This window comes from Scylla paramamosain, chromosome 17 (assembly GCF_035594125.1).
Source record: "Scylla paramamosain isolate STU-SP2022 chromosome 17, ASM3559412v1, whole genome shotgun sequence".
In the NCBI taxonomy this organism is placed as follows: domain Eukaryota; kingdom Metazoa; phylum Arthropoda; class Malacostraca; order Decapoda; family Portunidae; genus Scylla; species Scylla paramamosain.
The window spans coordinates 11,230,119-11,251,047 of record NC_087167.1 but is presented as its reverse complement, the minus strand read 5'-3'; the positions used below and the strand labels follow the sequence as shown (position 1 = coordinate 11,251,047).

The window sequence follows — 20,929 nt, the reverse complement described above, 5'->3', positions numbered from 1 at the left end:
AAAATTTTTCCAATGGTATCTTCAAGGACTTATGTTTTATATGGAGAATCTTGAAAAGAATCAAGCAAGTATTACTTGTCCTGCAGGGTCAAGTCATTTTAACCATATTATTAGAGGAAACTCAAGCCTTTACAATCTTTCCTACCTAAAACATTCTTTCCAAGTTCAACCAAACTATAGATAATGACAACATGACATGAGAATCACTAAGCTAAGCCACTAGACTGTTCCTGTTATTGTAATAAAAAACACGTTCTCCTCGGAGTAAAGGTCTGACAAGCCATTACATGTTATTTACACTCACTTGTCTGGGAGTGAGGGCACTGTCCAGGAGGTTTTCAGCACTGCACAGCTCCTCAGGTATCTTGAGGCAGCGCTCCCTCACCCACTCTTGGGAACAAATTTGCCTCAAGGCATAGCGAGCAAAGTCAGCCAGGCTGGCTTTCTCTGCATCTTTCCTGCAAAGTTTGGTTTCATTAATTTCATTAAAAAATATAACGAGAAAAAAAAGAAGAAACCGAAACAAAAGAAATTAAAAGAAAATGATGCTGGTGAAAATAAAAGTTTTTATTTTGTTCAAATTCCTGTTCTTCAAGTAGCTCACCAAGGCAATATGATTATTCCTAATGACATGAAGGTACCAGTTAATACTAGTTTCTGCTAATTTCTCTGGCAGCTTAGCAGTTTAGTGTCAGCAAAACTAACCTTTTTAGTTAGCAGATAACTAGTTAGGAAAGCTAACTTTTCAGTAAATGGTGCTAACCTGTGCATTTCATTGACTGAACTGGTATCCAAAGATCCCAACACTGACAACATTAAAAGGAAATTTGGAATAAAACACAATGCTACTGAGAGAGAGAGAGAGAGAGAGAGAGAGAGAGAGAGAGAGAGAGAGAGAGAGAGAGAGAGAGAGAGAGAGAGAGAGAGAGAGAGAGAGAGAGAGAGAGAGAGAGAGAGAGAGAACGTTGACAAAGACGTTAATTGCAATACAGCCGTTGGAAACATCAGAAATGTACTCACCCCATCATATCGGAATCATTGGAGCCACTACCTAAATCAGAAGTTCCAAGGATATCAGATATGGAAGCCTGACTTTTGCTCTGCCCACTCAGAACGTCACTGACAATTAACATTGCCTGAAAAGTATTAATAATATTTATTTTATATTGCATAAAACATGAAACAAATATGTTTTTACAGTTAAAGTGGATAGCACTTGTGTTACCTTCAGGACTGCCAGAAGAGGACTGAGAGTGATAGCTGTGTGGGCAGCAGCCAGAAGGTGGCGGTCACAACTCAGACGGATGCTGCGCTGTGACATTCCAGCTGGCACACTTTGGGAGGAACCTGCACAAAATTACACATATATGTACACCTGATCTGCTGGTTAGGAAGTATGTTGCCACTAATCCAACAGAAGCATATTTGAAAAAATATACTTCTGAAAAATGCATGTCATTTGCTAATCCAGCAGAGAGAGAGAGAGAGAGAGAGAGAGAGAGAGAGAGAGAGAGAGAGAGAGAGAGAGAGAGAGAGAGAGAGAGAGAGAGAGAGAGAGAGAGAGAGAGAGAGAGAGAGAGAGAGAGAGAGAGAGAGAGAGAGAGAGAGAGAGGTGTATGCTTCATAAAGAGATTGACATGTGTAGACCAGTTGGTTTCTTGCAACTTCCCTCATTGTCTTGTGTTCTTAAGGATAAAATTGGGTAGCACTCAGTAAGTTGCAGTCAATTTGCCAGATCAAGTTGTTGAAAGGGTACAGGAACTTTGTTTTAGGTGATTTTCTTCACACGAAAAAAATTTTGCTAAATTTTGCTGAATGGGAAAAAAAATCAAATGGAACAAGGTCCATTTACCTCCAAAGTGGCCTAATAAATGAGTCAAGGATGTAGGATATAAATGCAAGATATGCATGACTAACATTTTAGGAGCATTTCTGAGTTAGACCTGTGAAAGCTGATAATTACATTGGAACTTTGTCAAGACTAAAGTATGAATATCTAAAGATGTAACCATACGAGTTTCAAGTTTAACTCCTTGAAATAATCCTGGATCATCTGAGTAAATAATCAATGGTTAAATCTGTTCATTGATTAGCTGGTGTAAATGTGTTGAGACAAGTTTGGCTATGGGCTGCAGGCACCCAAGTGAGACCTTGCATAGTTAATAGTTGGAGAGAATAGGAACAAAAATATAAATTTTTGCGCAACTGATTACAAGATAGAGAGGAAATATTTATACCATGAGTAACCATTAAAACAAACAGTCAGTGTTTAAATACATATCAAATAGTGTAGTATAAAGGTTTGCAAGTAATCTGAACTTGTAAGGCTGAAGGAGCACTAACCTGCTGAGTACTGTGCTGGCTGTGGCGTGTCCACGCTCTTGAAGATACGCAGCAGCAGGTGACAGGTGAGGCGGGCACCAGGCTCAGCATCAGGGTTGCCTTCCCCTGTTGGCAGAATTACCATCACTTCACTCATTTTATTAGTTGTCAGGTAAAATGAGATTTAGTTTAAGACATATAACAAACTAGTGTCTTTTGCTATTTGAAGTTATTTTTTTTACCAAAGGGTGATATTCCTTTGTTTCTGCAGGAAAAGGATATCTTGAAGTGAATAATTTATAATGAAATTCAAGTCAGGAAAGAGCTTTTCAACAGCAAAAGTATAAATATGCATATATCTGCTACAAATGAAAAATATTACATAATACATAGAACAGGCCCCTCTATGCAGCATGATCTATTTATATTTTAGGTTGACATCCCAACAAAGAGGGGTGGCAGAGACAAAGTAACACTTCCACAGACAAGTGGATACAAACACATGTCCTTAACCTAACCTATGTGTGACCTAGGCACTCCTGAGCAGCTTCTGCCTGACATTTGGTCTTCCCTGCCCCTATCCTTATTTATTTATTTATTTTTTTAGTGTTAAGCTTGCCCTGGTGGGAAATAATGTTAGTAAGCATATTAAGCAAGTGTGCATCAAAACATGCTAGACGTGTACTGCAGTGCAAAACTATGAATGTTATAACCTCCTGTGGCATTGGTGAGGTTCTGGGTACCTGCAACCTGACCTTAAGAACTTCCAAATCTTTTAGAACTGTGGATCAAGAGGCAGAAAGAATGTGCTACATCCCATCAAGGCAATGAAATCCAGTGCCACATGGGCACTTCCTCCTGTACTCGTATAATGTGGCATACCTGGCCAACAAGATAAACAAGTTATGTCAGTGAGATCGACCTGTGTGGCCATTGTGGTGATCACTGAGGCATGGCAGATTGTTCTGAGGTGTGTATGATGCAGGACTTCCAGCTCTTCCACCACCTCAGGACCAGGCTCAGGGGGGGAGGAGTGCCCCTATTCTGCCACTTTGCCCTCAATCCCTCACACCTCCCTGCTGACATCCTTGCCAGAGTGGGGGCCCTGTGGGTGACGGTTACATCCCCCTGCTATCCCAGCAACACAACTTTCATCATCCTGTGTGTTGTCTATCATCCCCACAATACAGAACTGTTGTGGTCCACAATAACCTGAGGGGCACAGTTTCTTACCCTGTATTCCATGCTTCCATTAAAGATGGTAAAGCAACACACTTGAGGAAATCAGGAAGAGTGAAGCAATGGCGAGCTTATGAGTATTGCTGTGAATACTGCCAAGGAGCTGTGGATGGTAGGGGTGGATTGAGGGTCACGCAGACCAACTTGTCCAAGCACATTCAATGTATCCTGGGCTGTCCCTTGGAGGAGCAACACAGAGCATTCAACACTCCTGTAAGATGAAAATCCACAATAGATCATAAAGGCACACATGAATTAAAAATGGCAATATTTCTATTTACTTCCCTTTGCTGCATTTTTAATTTTTCCTTAGCATCAACCCAAACTTGAGTGTTACATCTTTGCTGTCCTTGTGCAAAATTAATTTCAGTCTTTGGGATTTTTGACCACCAAGATTTAATTGTAATTCATTGATTAAATTGAACAGTGTTGTATACCAGCACTAAATGAAATAAAATTGGTTACAAAACCTGTCTGAAGTAAGTATACACCCATTATTTACAAGTATGGGTTTACATACAACTGATTATTATGCTTAAAAGATTTACCACTCACAATCACAATCTCACTGAATATTTGCTTACCTAACCACTCAGCTGAGAGTGCATTACAGGAGGCTGTCAGCTCTGCACACAGGATGGCCATGTCATTTAGTTTTTCATTGGAAGTGTTGGGAGAGCAGGCATCAATGATTGCATAACACACAAAGCTGTATCGGTTGGTGGGATCTGTCAGCTGCTTCAGTACCCCTGCATCAACTTTCAATCTGGCAAGAATAGATAGATTGAAGGAATGTTTACAAAGAAACTGATTATTCAGATCCAACAACACAACAGCTAAATCATATGATAATTAGTATTCCTGAAAAAAGACTGCTGTCACATTACACTACAAAACATGATGTAATGACAGTGATAATGGTGCAGTAACAATTGATCACAGAACTTAAGGCAAGACATAAAGTACAAGTAACTGAGTAATGTAAAATGGGGGGTAAGTTGTCCCATTAAACTAGATGATAATGTACCAGTGACATGTCTTCAGTTCCTAATACTGGCTTCTATGCTTTTTTTTTTCCTTTTCTTGACTATCTTAAAACTGGCACACACACTGGCCTAGTCTGAAGCTAAGCAAATCACACCTTCCAGCAATATGCAGATTAATATCACTTATCTCATGGTATAGTAAAGGCTGTGGGTACAATATGATCTCAACTGATGTAGGGCAGTGCTCCAGTAAGGAGTGAGATTGTAAGGATGGGAGAAAGGACTGATACACTGCACACCCACCTCTGCCCACTTCAGACTATAAGCATTTACCCTCCACTGGTGGCTGGTTAGCAAACAGCACTGTATTTGTTATGCAGGCAACATACAAGTGCCCCCTTTGGTGTAAGAGAAAGTCATCTCACATATTAATGGTGGAAAAACAGTGTGTGATGGTAAGAAGGATGCACCGTATTGCTGGAGGATATGAGAGAGAGAGAGAGAGAGAGAGAGAGAGAGAGAGAGAGAGAGAGAGAGAGAGAGAGAGAGAGAGGAGAGAGAGAGAGAGAGAGAGAGAGAGAGAGAGAGAGAGAGAGGAGAGAGAGAGAGAGAGAGAGAGAGAGAGAGAGAGAGAGAGAGAGAGAGAGAGAGAAGAGAAACTTCCCATCAGCCTTCCTCTTCTAATATCAAATCCATTTATCTCCTTCACCAATCACTCTTCTATTTTCTGCACATTACCAAACCTTCATAACATTCCCTGCTTTGCTCAATCAATCAACTCCCTTGTCATACCAATTCTCCTTCACATTTCCTCATTCCTCACTCAATCCATGCATGTTAATATATCCATATTCCTCAGACACCTCACTTCTAGTACATCCCAGCTCATCTACCCTAAATGCTTCAGCCCATAGTTAAAAAATGACCTTTTTCTTAAAAACCTCCTTCTGAAATAGGGATGCACCTTATCTGTTTGCAAATATGGTACCTACGAGAAAACAATAGCTACTGTGGGTGTAAAAGGACAAAAAATGAGAGAGAGAGAGAGAGAGAGAGAGAGAGAGAGAGAGAGAGAGAGAGAGAGAGAGAGAGAGAGAGAGAGAGAGAGAGAGAGAGAGAGAGAGAGAAACATGGATGTTGTCTGCCATGGACATCATCAGAGTTTTCAGAGACAGGCTTTTGAGTAAAGTAACAGAAAACATGCACACCATACAAGGCAACTCATAAACAATCATTCTAAAAAAAAATAAAAAGCACATTAGCATTCCATAGGGTCCAATACTTAACTCTCTCCCAGACTGTGCATCCTTTTCATGCATGACAAAAGCATCCCCCATAAGATGCAATATTCTAAGACTGTTCAACCTTTCCATGCACGACTTACACAATCTTGATTCAAAAGGCAAAACATACCCCTACATTGGACAGAATCATAGACTGTAAACAAAGCACAAGAATAAAATGGAGCTAAGTAAAACAAGAAATCCTTGCTATGGTGTAATGGTTTCAAAATGACACCTTAAATCCTTACTCCATACTGCCAAGAGTCCATAAAACATCCAACCATCACTCCTTTTTTCACAAGCAATGCATACCTCACAGCAAATTTAAAAGGAGTATCACTTACAACACTCACAACTCCTATCACACCAAATACACCAAGTCCAAGATAAGCAGGAAGTTCAATGCATTCTGAGAGGTCACAAGCAACACCAGCTTCAGACAATAAAAAGAAACACTGAATATAGTATTCTACACATGTGAGATGTTATCAAAAAGTTCCAAAGACTACGTTAATGAAAATAAAAACTGTACCCAACTCAAATTTTGCTGCCATTCCGCAATGTTCGGATCACTCCTATGACATCCTACCCTTAGAAAATGTCAAGCACTACCTGTAATTCACAGTATGCATCCCCCCACAAATATAAATAAAAAAAATTGTAAAATAAATAAACAACTCATGAATTCACCTCCATTTTAACCTGCTTCACTTTCTTTGGTCTTAAAAATATAGGATTTTTCCTGCAAGTGCTGCTATTTGATGTCTGAGTCACAGAATGACAACTCATCATGTGAAGGATGGGTATGTTGACAGAAATCCTTGCAAACTTCATGTTCTTGTTTGTATTTGGGGATCAGGAACCTGGATATGAACTTAATATGTGGTGCAGGCTTAAATCAAATATAATAACTACATAGACTGTTCTAAATAATATAGTGGCCATGTCATGTTTCCTTGACAGTGATCTGATGGTCATGTTGCCTCAAGTTATTCCACTTGTTTGACACTTGGGGAATGAATTTGTGTAGGATCACCTACTCTCTCATCATTCTTCACTGATACTGTGCTCCTCTTGAAGTGTATAAGGCCATAAAAACCTGTCTGGCTTATTGCTTCGTTGCACACTGTAAACTTACTGTACTGATTCTAGAGTTTCTACAGACAATTTATCAAGTTTGACACAGAATCTGATGATAGATGTTTGCAGTCCATAATGATATTGCAAGAAAGAAAATGAATATAGAGTAAAAATTAGTGCTACAGAAGTCTCATAGGGTGACGATGAAATACCATACAGCATAGGCCTGTATTCAGAAACACTCTGCTCTCTCACCACCAATATTTTCAAAGGCAACAAAAATTATTATTAGCTGGGTTTTTTAATGTGTTTCTCCTTCTAAAAATAAAGAAATTTTGATAATCTGTCACTATAACCATAAAAAAACATCTTTTAAAACCCATACAACTTCAACTAGAGTCTTTTGAAAGTAGCAGAAGTGTGATGCAGAGGTGTTTTAGAATATGGTCCATACTAACTCATGCATATTATCACCTGCTTTGCTACACAAAAGTGACAATAATCATCTTCATTACTTTACATCAGAAAGTATCCTGGAACTTTTTGAACACACCTTGTTTAACTGCCTCTATAGCATGATTCCACATTACTAAAAGCAATGATAAGTCTACACTCAAACCATAAGAGTATTACCTGTAATCTGAAACAACAGTGCTATGCACTAATGAAAGACAGTTCTGTGCTAAATAACCAAATAATGCACACCCAATACATAATTTCATACAATGATCATCTAACTAAAAAATACATATTCATGCACATGCATTCTTATGCATACACATACACACATATACCTGTACCATCCACACTTACCTCATCTAACTGAAAACTACATATAAATGTGCATGCACATGCATTCTTGTGCACACACACACACACACACACACACACACGCTCACATATATACCCGCACCATCCACACTTACCCTACACACCTATGGGTAAGCCTACCTCCAACTTTAGAAACAGTTCTGTTTTGAAACATAGATGTACACAACCCACCAAACAGGCCTTACAGGGACTGGTCAATAACTGTTCTCATCACCCTTCTGAAACACTCAGAAGAATAACATTGTCCAGGCAAATGCAAGTCACACCTGAATGTCTTTGTTAACAACACCTCCGATTAAAACAATATCAACACAAAGTTATTTTATCCTGGACCCTACTTGCCTTAGACATTTACATCACAGAGAAAACATAGAACACATAATTCCTTCTTTCCCTGCTTAGCAAAAAAGACACTTATAACACAACCTCACTGGGAGCTCTTTGGGTCCTGCCGCTGGCCTTTGCTGGATTCTTGGGAGCTGCAGGTTTCCCATAAAAGGGTACCTGAGGCAATTGAGTAAGTAAGTCTGGACTTGTGATGATAATGTGGATGCATAATAAACTGTAACATATATAGGTCTTAGGGAAGCATATGAGACAAGAACTATGAAGCAAATTTTGGATGTTACATATGTTATTCTTAAGCTTTCCATATTATCATTTTTTTTGCTTTCGATAATGAGTGATACACATCCATTAGAAACTGGATAAATTATGGTTAATAGTTTTATTATGCACATTATCATACTTGAAAGATATAAGCTGAAGACACTGTGTGTGTTAATTGGTGCTGAAGAAGCCAGCCCACTGGAACTAAGGACAACCTCATCATATAAGCCTTGACATCAAATCAAATACAGCCTATAAATGCATGACATGTCCCATAAGTTTAAGGCAAAAATTTATGAAGTTGTTCAAAATAACATTCAAAAGTGAATACGTTCTATGATCAATGCTCTATTCATAATTGTTATTGAGTTAGAGAAAGATTAATCTTGGCAAGAAATGGAGCTCAACTCTGGAACTATCAATAGTTCATTGAGCATTGGTGTTGTATGGACAAAATGTCACCATGCAAAGAGCATGCAGGACCTGCTTCGAGAAGCTCAACATGATGGGTGGTCTCTAATGTGATAGATTTTTGTATGCTAGTAGAGGGAACAATTTTTTATGTAGGAATTTATTTTGTAATTCTTGTTAATTCTGCTACATCAAGAACAAGATAATGATTTCTTTAGTTTTGAATGTGTACAAAATCAGTACCATTACCTTGAAAATTTTAACATTTATATTTATACCTGTCTTACAAATTGTTCATCTACAAAGTTAGTCGTAAGCCAAGGTACTACTGTGTGTGTATATAAATAGGCCGATTCAAAATTATACTGACATAATTACAGGGTGAGGTCCTGACATGATAACGAACACATTACCACATTAAATTTTTTTCCCAAAATTGAACGTTAATTGCTGATGTGAAATAATTAGACAGCCAAATCCAATACTGTGGCTGAATGATCAAGCACTTCAGATCAACCCAGTGCCCCAACCACACCACTCACCATTCCTCTCTCTTTAATCAAGGGAAGTTGGACATTTAGCAATCTCATTCACAGGATTCAAACAAATCCATAAGCTTAATTAAGCCTGAAATTTTGTGAATGACAGGTTTTGCAAACTCCTCCATAGAATAAGAAATGGTGTGATGATAATGATTATGATACTACAATGATAATGATGGGAATAATGATGACACTTGAGTACTATAAGTGTTAGAAAATACTTACTTTGGATTCTTTATGTAATCATCCATAAACTGCAAATTCCATCGGTAAGTGCCCTGTGCCGGGGTGATGCTGGCATAGAGGGTTTGTTTCAGCTTAGGGTACATGGTGGAGAATATTTCATGGTGTTTTGACTGAAAAGATAATTCTAAATGAGCACAGGAAAACAACAGAGACATACTTGCATAATATAGCAGATTCATATTCCTAATCTATTCTCTGATTACCTCCTTTAAGATTCCTATACAAGCATTTGTTTAATTTTGTCCAATCCATAAACAAATTTAAATCCAAATGAAAATATCCCTCACACTTTACCTTGAGAAATGAGCAAGAGGCATACAGGTCATAGAGGTAAGAGAAGACCACTCGCTCCGGGGAGGTGCATTCTGAGGGGTTTGCCTTCACAAGGCGACACAACCCTTCAAAGATGGCTGAGGTTTGTTCCTGTGACACTGAAACAGGTGATTGAAACAGGTGATATTTATAAAAAAAAGATGATAAATGAATGAAACTCTAGGCAACAGAATTCACTAAACCCTTGAAGAATCAATATCATTCTAAATGCCTTATAAAGAACAGAATGTATAATTGGTTGTACAAAATCTTACAGTTACCAGAGAGTTTTGCCCAATGGTGATCCTTGGCAGTTGTAATGATATATACATTGTGTGTGTGTGTGTGTGTGTGTGTGTGTGTGTGTGTGTGTGTGTGTGTGTGTGTGTGTGTGTGTGTGTGTGTGTGTGTGTGTGTGTGTGTGTGTGTGTGTGCATTCTTAAAACTGTTCTATCATGATACTATGAAATATATAACAAGATGTAATAATCAAAGTATAATTATAGAAATTAATCTTAGAAATCTGATTAAGGACGTCTAATGCTGTAACTGAAGGAACTACTCAGAAATGAGATGCCAAATATACATCTATCTTTCTGATGTCTCTTTCCCTCCATGAGTGTCCTCAGAGGGGGTGGCATTGGCAGAAGAGCTTACACACATTTCTGCCTATCCAAACACTCTCGTATTTTTTTTTAAGCACTGGGCCTCTACTAACACCTTTACATATGTACTTCTTTATCCAATGTTTCTATCTTCCAAGCAGCTTTTCTATCCCTCTGCCACCTTCAACTTCACTCACACTTCATTTACAAACTCTGCTATTCATCCTTTCAACATGGCCATACCATCTTAAGCGTTCCTCTTCACCCACTCTACCACAACAATTTACACCACCCAGATGCTCATGTCTTGCATACACACTTTCAACACTTTCATCTCCCATCCTCCACTCCACACACCCTTTTCAGGTTAGTCATCTCCATGGTACTCATGATTTTTGTCATAATTAAGGCATTATGAACCTGCACAAAACTCTAATGCCTTGCTCTGCCCAAGAGTATCCCCTAAGTGGGTGGCCATGGCAGAAGAACATCCACCTCTGCCTATCAAAACATTCCCCTCTTACTTGTTCAAGAGCCTCTATGAACACTTTTTTTTTTTTCACACATGAGCTTTTATCTTATTCCTCTCCTATTAGCTCTTTCAACTTTGCTCACTTGTGCTTTCTTTACAAACTCTTTGCTCATCCTCTTAATATAACCATATTATCTCAGGGTTTCTTTTCACACTTTCCAGTTTTTACTACTGTGGAGTGGTGGAACGGGTGAAAAGGAACAAACTGATATCTTATAAATAAAATAAAATATACCTGTAACATCAATCATAGCAATAATGCAGTTTCAATAGATCATATGACATGGGGACAGGGTTATATAGGATGCTGAACTAAACTTACCACTGTGACAACATAGATTCAGAAAATAAAAGTTACACATTTTACACAATCTTGCATTCTGCATTTAGGACTGCATCATCTGCAAACAGAACTGTACTCCACAACCCTTTACACACATTTTTCACTCCAACATCATTCATCAACTTTTGTTTTTATTCTTTTATTAAGCAATCCACATATAGGTTAGGACTAACAAGGTCTGATAGATATCAGCACAAAGATAAGAAATTTTTAAGACAATAATTTGGTCTTGAAGCACTTTATGATCACATTATACTGAAACAGGAACTATTATCATGTGCAAATCATGGGGAGATTCCAGAAAAATTTACATTCTTTAATATATTCCTAGCCTAATATAGCATACTCACCTAACAGGCAGCAGTGGTACTTCCTGAGTACCCCCACCACATGGAGCAGCAGTGTGGGGCAGTACCAGCCAGCCAAGCATCCTCGCTCCACTAGCTGAGCCTCTATTTCATTCACTTCCTTTATGATCTGCAACCCACACAAAAAAAATCACCACAGCTATAACACTAGAAATATTCTCTCAGATAAATCTGGATTATTATTGTACCCCACCAACGGCTCTAGAGAGAAGTTAGGGTGCACAGAACTAATGGCATGGTGTTAGGCTGGATCAGGTCATAGTTAAACAACAGGTGACAATCATAATTAATGGTTCTGATTCCAAGTGGGATTAAGTAATTAGTGGGATACAATAGGGATGGTGTATTTTTAGTTACATATTAGCCACAATCACCACAGAGAGAGAGAGAGAGAGAGAGAGAGAGAGAGAGAGAGAGAGAGAGAGAGAGAGAGAGAGAGAGAGAGAGAGAGAGAGAGAGAGAGAGAGAGAGAGAGAGAGAGAATCTCAACACAAAAAAATCCTATCCAACCTGAATGCAAAGTTCAATGAGGCCGTGGACATTGAGGGCCACCTCCATGAGATCCATCAGAAAGGCAATGTGGTCATGAGTAGGCAAGTAGTTGGACATACCAGAACCACAGCCAGACAGCATTTCTAAGACCTGGAAAGACAATAAATAACAGTAATTACTTGACTTCCAAGAGTCGGTCTGATATGAATGTTCATGATGTGGCAGAAGTGTAGCTTTGTGTTGTATAACTACCATAGCTACCATATAACTTTAGTAAACCATAGTGATCTTAGGAGGCTGGAACTGCCATCAGCAGAAGTAGGTATTTCCAAGGAAAATTAGTGTCTGTTATAAATATGTGCGGGTATTGGAAATTATGTTCATATTTTGTATGCATTTGTGATATGTGAGAAAGGTACAATCTGTAGTAAAATTTATTTTGTATTTATAAAACAAATACAAAATATTTATCAATAACTGTACAGAGATTAAGTTTCAGTAGCCTAGAAGGGTGGCTCCTCTACATCTGTTCTGGTCAGCTGACAGGCTCAGGTGTAGGAAAGGGGATGGTGCAGCATTGTTTTGTTGTTGGGTTAATGCAGACTTCCCCAGATGATTGATTGCTCAGGGAATTGTGATGATAATCAGTCTTCTCCCTTTTAGAGATCCAAAGGCAAAGATGTGAGGCAATATAAGTGAATGTGTGTATGTAGGTGCCTTACCTAGTCTATCAGTTTTGTATCCAGACAAATACATAGACTTTACATTTATTGAAAGACAGCTGAGTGGTGTTGTGAGCAGAGGCATGTCAGTGAGATGCAAAAGTCTTGAGTCCTTAAACCAATCCAAAAAGGAAAAAAAATAACTGGGGAAGATAATTTATTAGTCACATTACATTCTCCACAAATACAATGAACACAAGGAACCCTTTAACTTGCATTCTTACCACCAATGATTCTCTTACCTATGTGTGCCTGTAGGCATGTACATTCATTTGGTTCTTACCACTTGGAAGTTTCATCCTTCCTTTTAAATTGTGCAATATTTCTGTGATGAATATGATGTTAATGTTGCGCATTTGAAACCTACATATGATGTGCAGAAACTGTAAGGCATATGAACAGTAAGCTAAGTCTTACCTGGGAGGCTACAGTGCTAGTGATGTGGTGCTGGTCAAAGTAGGACAGAGCACAGAAGCGGCTCAAAATATTTTCAAAATTAAATTCTCCACGTGACGACTTCTTTACTTTGCCACCTGGAAACCAAAGTTATACAATACATTACTAGAAGACATCTGAATCTTGTGTTTTACATTTTTCAACTGATATAAATTTTTCCAAAATAAAAAAATACTAGACATCCATGTTAAAAGTCCCACCAACCAGAATAAATCTTCAGCCATCAAATTTTGCATCTTTACACTTTTTATAAAGGCAAGTAATATGGTGATATGCATTCCAAGCTTAAGACACTAACAGTGCAAATCATAGGTGACAGTTTTGTATAAATTACATGGATACAAAACACATTACAAACCTCTTACCTTCTGCAATATCATTACTGCATTTTTTACTGAATAATTTGCTGATTTCCTTTGTTAGTTTTTTGACTGCTGCTCGAGCTTCATCCCTTGCCTTGCCCACTCCATAAAGCAACACATACCGCTGGAAGATTCACCAAATGATTCTAATGACAACTAGCCCCATCAAATTTTCTGGAAGCATCCTGAGCTATACATAAGAATGAGTTTCCAAGAGTTAAGTTTACAATATAATTACTTTCCAGATTATGTACCAAGGTTGTGTGGATGACTTCTGATAAGTGCATGATGACCAAGCAATTTTTTGAGCATTCAAGTCAATGATGAAAAAATGTTAATAGTACAAATAAACAGAAAACACCATACACAAATCAACAAAAATTCCACAACCTTTAAATACTGCTGTTACTCTTCATATCAACTGTATTTAATCTGAGGTATTTGTTGTGTCTTACAATGTATATAAAGTAAGATGTTTTTCTTTCACTCTTCTCTCAAGGATTTATTCAGATTTCTCTAAACAGAGTGAAATCAGATAAAAGTTCACCAAAACCTATGATTTTTTTTATACTTTTTTCTCTATATTTAAGGTGACTGGGCAAAAAAAAAAAAAAAATAAAAAAAAATAAATAAATAAATAAATAAATAAATAAATATATATATATATATATATATATATATATATATATATATATATATATATATATATATATATATATATATACATATACATATATATATATATATATATATATATATATATATATATATATATATATATATATATAATGCCAGAGAATCCCAAACAAAAAAAAATCAAATAACAGAGGATAAGTGTCTTGAAAACTGAGACTGACCACTTCAAAACACACATGGCTATGTTTCCTTCATAATGGAAAGGTGTCTTGGCGGAATGGTTACCTGGTTAATTTCGTGCATATAAGCATCATCCTGGGGGAGTGGAAAGTGCTGGGCATAAACAAGGTGTCTTGGTGGCCGCTGCTTGCCCTCCACTCCCAGCTCTCCTCTTCCTCCTGAGCCTGACTCTTCCAGGCTGGTGTTGACTGCAATTTTTTGTAATATCTTCCCAAGGTCATCATCAATGTTATCAGTACCATCCTGAAACATAAGGGAAATTATGCTACTTTTCATACACAGACACAGCCACATTAGCATAACCATCATCCACAACTCTATATCCTTTATTAACATGAAAAGTACAAACCAATGTGTGAAAAAAAAAAAAAAAAAAAAAAAAAAAAGGGGGAATAAATTACATGGTAGGTTTCTGGTGTCAATGTTCATCTTCAAAAGGTAAGAGAGTTGTTTAAGATTCCCTACTCTACCCTCTCCTTCTATAGTGTAAGAGCACAAATAGCTGTTGTAACAATCTTTAGTGATAATGATGGTGGAAGCTAACAACATCTAAGCTAGTGCAATATGTAATATGGGAAAAAGGCAGAAGGCACATCGTTTATAATACTTTGGAAACTAAAATTGACTAATACACTATGCTGAATAAAAACAAATGGAATGAAATATTACAAAATGTTGCATCCAAAGCTGCTTCAAAGTTCCTAAAAAGAATTCCAGACCCTGAATCTAATGAAGCAACAATGTATTCAATATATGGAACAATAATTATGTGCGATTATATTAATGAGAATCTCTGTTCAAGCTATCTCACTCAACTGAATCATTTAGCCAGAGGATCTTGAAAATGTGAATACACTGCTATTGTCAAAGGTTACCCAGTCAACATCTAATTTTGTTGACTTCTCTTTTTTGCTTATACCGTGATATAATACAATTACTAAGCTTCAAAACATAACCTAATTGAGGTCTCTATAATTTATAGTCACTTTTCTATGCCCACCAGAAAAGGGTGAATGAAAAGTGTAGTTGTTGACAAGTATTCAGAATGAGAAAGAGCTGAGTCTCCAGATGTGCTAATAATTTCCAAACAAACCTTATCCACATATAGATTCCTAGCAAATAAGAGGACCTCAGATTGTGGAAAGATGCAAAACACAGCAGAAATAATGCGGTATATGACTTAACTATTGTCCATGACTGTATCCATTTATAATTAGAAAATTTCATAATTTTGTTGATTTAACATGAACAGTAAAACAGCTTACTTCTTTCTTCTCCCCAAAAGATGAATCAGCTTTGAGATCAGGAGTCCCAGTGGCCAAGTCTCCCCGAGAGATGAGGGTGCACATGTAGGTGTCGTGACTGAATACATCTTGACGAATAAGTTCAGAGAATAAAAGCACCAAGTTACCAAACTCTTGAGACCTTACAGACAATGCATTCTCATCTGTGGAAAAGACAAACAATTTTAAACAATTTAATCATTAAAGCAATATGTTCCTAGTCAATTAATATGAATAATAGATAAACAATATTTTTATCATCACTCACCATACACAGGTGCTTGTGTGTCCAAAAACTTCAATAACAATCCTTGAAAGGTGCAGCCTCCTGGTGTCACCATCTGGTTTGATGTCACGGAGTCTTTTTCATCTGGCATGTCATTTTCAGCTTGAGAAAGGTTATTCTGTCTCTTTTCCAGGAGGCGAGCTACAACCAGAGCTCGGTGTTCTCCGCAGCGCTGTACAGACACAGCCCACTCACAGAGGGTTCTCACAATTGCTTCATCACTATTATTGGCAGCATTGTTGCTGCTGCTACTGCTACTGCTATTATTTCCAGGGTATGCTGTGCTACTACAGCTACTATTGCTACTTGGATTCTCATTGGTTGTTTCTTTTGAAGACCCAAATATTTTGTTATACAAAGTATCAAGAGAATTGTTTGAGTCAACACGATCAAAGCAGTGACGATCAAGAGAGTCCAGTGCGCCCAGCACCCGGTTGATGGTAGAGCCTGCTACATTCACAGCATATTTGTCCAATGACCATCTGTTTTCTGCTGACCGGCTTCGCTGACGAATGTGTTCCTCCATCACACGCAGCTGTGCTCTTATATGCTGGTTGTTGTACCGTGGAGGCATAGGCAGGTCTGAGGGTGGGCATGGCAGAAGGTCCAGAGGGGAGCCAGTGAGCCAGGAAGATGCTTTACCCTCCCCAGCATTGTTCCACACCATGGCAGTTGGACAATCAAGGGTGATTGCCTGTAAGTAAAGTATTTTTTGCCAATAACCATCAAGAGTCTAAATACATACATAGATATAAAGCATGTTGCATCACAGAGTTTCTCTTCATTAATCCATGAAAAGATGATGCCTTTGTGTGTGTGTCTTAAGGGTACAGTACATGCATACATATACATCCATACCCCCTTCCAGTGATCGACAAGATCCTGCCATTTTCATGCACTCGCCATTGTTGCTCTCCATTCACCTCCATCACACACAATCACTCTTGCTTGCTGCTCACTCATTTGTCTTCTCATTCAGTGTTCTCTTCATGCACTTCATCCTCCAAACACATTATTTGATGTTTAACAAAAGCAAATAGTAAAATAATGATGAATGTTGTAGTATGACCTCTCACTCCATCCTCCCTCCCTCCTTGATACTACAAACATGACTCAATGCTGCACTACCACTACTGTCATGCTCTACCTTTCTGCCTCCCTTCCTTTATCTTGTTTAATAAACCCACCTTTTTTTCTCTTGAGTCAACACTTTCTTTGTATACTAAGGGGTGTCTCCAGCATGTGTCTTGGAAGGTCTCTTAGAAGACATGGTGAAAATATGACAATGATGCTAACACATACATGGTCACAACATGAATGAGGGCAAGTAAAAGGAACAGCTGGGCAGTAGTGGGAAATGTACACACTATACAGACAATGGACAGAGTGTTGGTTAGTGAAGTGTGTGTGTGTGTGTGTGTGTGTGTGTGTGTGTGTGTGTGTGTGTGTAGTGAGCTGTACTGTGTGCAAGATTTGAATTGGCAGCAATCTGTGAAAAATTTAATCCACACATATTTTTCTTCTAGTACCAATCTGCAAATGATTGAATACATAAACATTGAACTTGTGTATGGTGAGGGCTGGCTGCATATATTACAGTTACTATTTTGTTATGATGAGAGGGAATGCAAGTGAATGTGAATTTTAAGGAGTAGAAGCATCATCAGTTATTCCCGTTTATGGGAACTGTTGGCATAATACAGACACTGTAAGCCTTTAGTAAAATATAGAAATAATGCAACTAGCTTTTAGTTAAGACTCTTATTCACCACAGGCTCAAGGATCACTGAGTGACAAGAAAATGTGCACAAAATGTACATTCCTGACTTTGCTTTTAGTTTTGCTGAATCTAAGCACTGTGTATGGTAATAATAATGATACATGTCATTTACAGAAACATTCCCAGTTACATTTTTCTAATAAAAAGTGTTTATTACCTGGATAAAACATGAGGTAGCTTGAACAACTGGGCGGTGTTGGTGACAAGACAGCAATTCCTGGAAGGTGGACATCAGTGGGTTCACAGTGGAGCCTGCTGGCTGGTTACTTCCCGATGCTGGGGCACTCACACTTATCCTAAAATGAATACAAAATTAGTCATTATAATCATCAACATGACAGAAATTTGCTTAGAAATATCAGACTGTCTTGTAAATGAGAAAGAGTTGATGCCTCATGATAAACTCCCTCCTCCTTAAAAATGTTTCAGAAAATCAACCCATATCTAAAAATGTCCAAGGAGAAAGTCTGGGTTATTGGCAAGAGATGGTTTAGGTGCTACACTGCCCAGTGAAATGAAATGCTGACAACAAACTGCTTCACACTTATTTGTGTTTCCTAAGGAATAAAATGCACTATAAATAACACTCTTATCACCATTATTATTATTACTACTTCACATAAAATAACCAGTCAAGAGGAAACCATACAAATATGCAAAGTTGCAAATAAACCATTATTGGCCAAGTGTGTATCAAACTTTAGAGGCCACACTATGCAGCAGACGCACCCAAGCAGTACTTGCTATGAGAGTGTTCACAATGGAAGCTGTCTGCTAACAATTTTCAAATCAAGAGCTGATTTTGCACACAGTCACTTGGTTACAGTGATAAGTGACAGTTCTTTCTGGTCCCCTAAGATGGATGAGGAAAATGATAATAATAAGTTAATATTGACAGTAGCCATGAACAGCAAGAGAAAAAAGAAGTGTACTAGAAACAAATATGAAAAGGCCAGAGTTTGGTGAATATCATCCCATTCAATTGTTGGAAATGGTAAAAGAATTAGTAAAGAATACACATGAGTAGATTAGATTTTGTTTCACGTAAAATGGCAGTTAATAAATAGAAACAAAAAATAGAGATAGCCAGTATATTTACCCATTACTACTTGGATTAACAGGTGACTGAGGTCTTGGAGAAGAGTAGCCTGAATCATGGCAAAGCTGGGTCAACTTGACGGCAGAGTAGTGAGCTAATTTACGAGAGAGGTACTCGGACTGAGTGATTTCATCTAGGTACTGAAGAGGCAAGGGTAACACCACCCTCAGCACAACATCATGCTCACTCCCTCGCCAACGCACAAATGCATCAACAACCCACTCCAGCAGTTCCTGACGGTCAAGCAGCCCCTCCTGCATAAGAAAAAAGTAAACCATTGTAGTATGAATATGCATCTCATAAGAATATCAGAAAATTTTGTATTTATTCTTCTGTCTATCTTTTTCCTGTCTTGCTTCATCTGGGAGTGTTCCTCAGGTGCCTCCACTTTTCCCTATCAAGATATTTACTTCTTTTTTGTACCAGTTGTATCAGAAGACATGCTTAGAGTCACGGATGTAATGAGAAATTTAACCCGTACACTGCAGAGGCCTCAGTCCTGAGATTTTTTTCAATGTAGTGAAATACAAACATGATATAAAAACAAAAATATAAATTGAATCATAATACCATAATAGAGAAAAACTGAAATAAGAAGTATTATAGTAAAGTGAAGGGGTCAAATAACAATTAAAGCAAAGAAAAGGTACTCAAATTTTAACACACTGACTAGGCAAAGTGAGAAGGGGCCCTGCACGAGAAAAGGAGGGCTGAAGAATGCAGCAATATGCATTATGAATTTTTACACAGCACATTTTCATTTTGTGTGGGCTTCCTTTCCTATGTGTTCTAATGATTGCTGGCAATTTATTCCCTTCATCACAAAATCTGATGGCTGATGACAAGGCCCTCAGTTGACCTTTCTCTGAGATAGTAGAAAGGTTACCTCCAATCAATGCAATCTGTAACTTTTATCTTGGAGTTACTAATCAGAATGTATATTCTTCTGGCATAGTCAAGTGATCACATGGAACATTTGCAAAGATTGGCTATAACAACATAAACATACCGAAAAAAGCCTTCAACAATATAATCTTTTGGGGGTATTATATGTTCCCTATTTGAACCTTGGAGAGGATCAGTCAGCGTACCTGGTACATGAAATGAGCGAGCTGAAGGCAGTAATTCCAGTTACGTAACACATGAGTCAGCTGGGCGGCTGTAGTGTTCTGTCCTGTTCCACTTGCTGGTGTACTTCCACTAGAGGATCCTGACAAACCTAGAAAGTATAAATTTGATGGAAATGTGCATATTAGGTATTAAAATATATGCCTTGGACAATGTTCATATAACTTCTGGTATAATGGGAACACAAATATGTAACAATTTCAATTCTCAAGTCACACTATAATTATAATGAGACAAAGTGTATGAGTGAAACTGACAGTTCTAATGGAGAAGGAGGCTACTAAAGGAGAACATGTTGCAGCAAGATGGGAATATTTGGATGAGATAAGACCCTTTTGCCATGTTTACTCCTGTTTTGAGGGATTACAGGAAGGAGGGAGGCATTACAGAGACAGATAGATAGACAGCCATCCTGAGCAAAAAAGATTATCTGATTCACATGTCCCTTACCCTATCTGAGCTGCTTGCACTTTACTAAACCTACTGTCTGTGATTTTCTGTGGACATTCAATCAAAAATTTTCAATGAACATTTTCAGCTAGAGTTGGTGCCAAAAGATAACAAAATTCTCAGTCAGTGTCAATGTTAGCACACTTTTCAACTAGTTTGATTTGGTTGCATGGGAGAACAGAGCAATGATAATGTTTGAACTGGCAAGTCAAGACAGATAGCAGCCTTGGACACACTTACATGAACAGTTTTAATACAGGTTTGACAAGTGAATGATAAGATGTTT

General features: G+C 37.9%; 1 protein-coding gene across 1 annotated transcript in view; it reads right to left on the bottom strand.

The window, feature by feature from the left end:
• The window catches only part of LOC135108470 (mediator of RNA polymerase II transcription subunit 12-like protein), a 48,113-nt gene that overhangs the window by 19,547 nt on the left and 7,637 nt on the right, over window positions 1–20,929 (bottom strand). Inside the window, 20 exon segments of the mRNA XM_064019510.1 lie at window positions 305–458; window positions 1,021–1,136; window positions 1,226–1,347; window positions 2,344–2,452; window positions 3,561–3,632; window positions 3,634–3,722; window positions 3,725–3,772; window positions 4,146–4,327; window positions 9,529–9,659; window positions 9,844–9,980; window positions 11,692–11,818; window positions 12,220–12,351; window positions 13,341–13,456; window positions 13,745–13,865; window positions 14,663–14,860; window positions 15,883–16,064; window positions 16,169–16,880; window positions 18,124–18,262; window positions 19,066–19,319; window positions 20,157–20,284. Of these exon segments, the coding sequence (XP_063875580.1) occupies window positions 305–458; window positions 1,021–1,136; window positions 1,226–1,347; window positions 2,344–2,452; window positions 3,561–3,632; window positions 3,634–3,722; window positions 3,725–3,772; window positions 4,146–4,327; window positions 9,529–9,659; window positions 9,844–9,980; window positions 11,692–11,818; window positions 12,220–12,351; window positions 13,341–13,456; window positions 13,745–13,865; window positions 14,663–14,860; window positions 15,883–16,064; window positions 16,169–16,880; window positions 18,124–18,262; window positions 19,066–19,319; window positions 20,157–20,284 (3,269 nt within the window).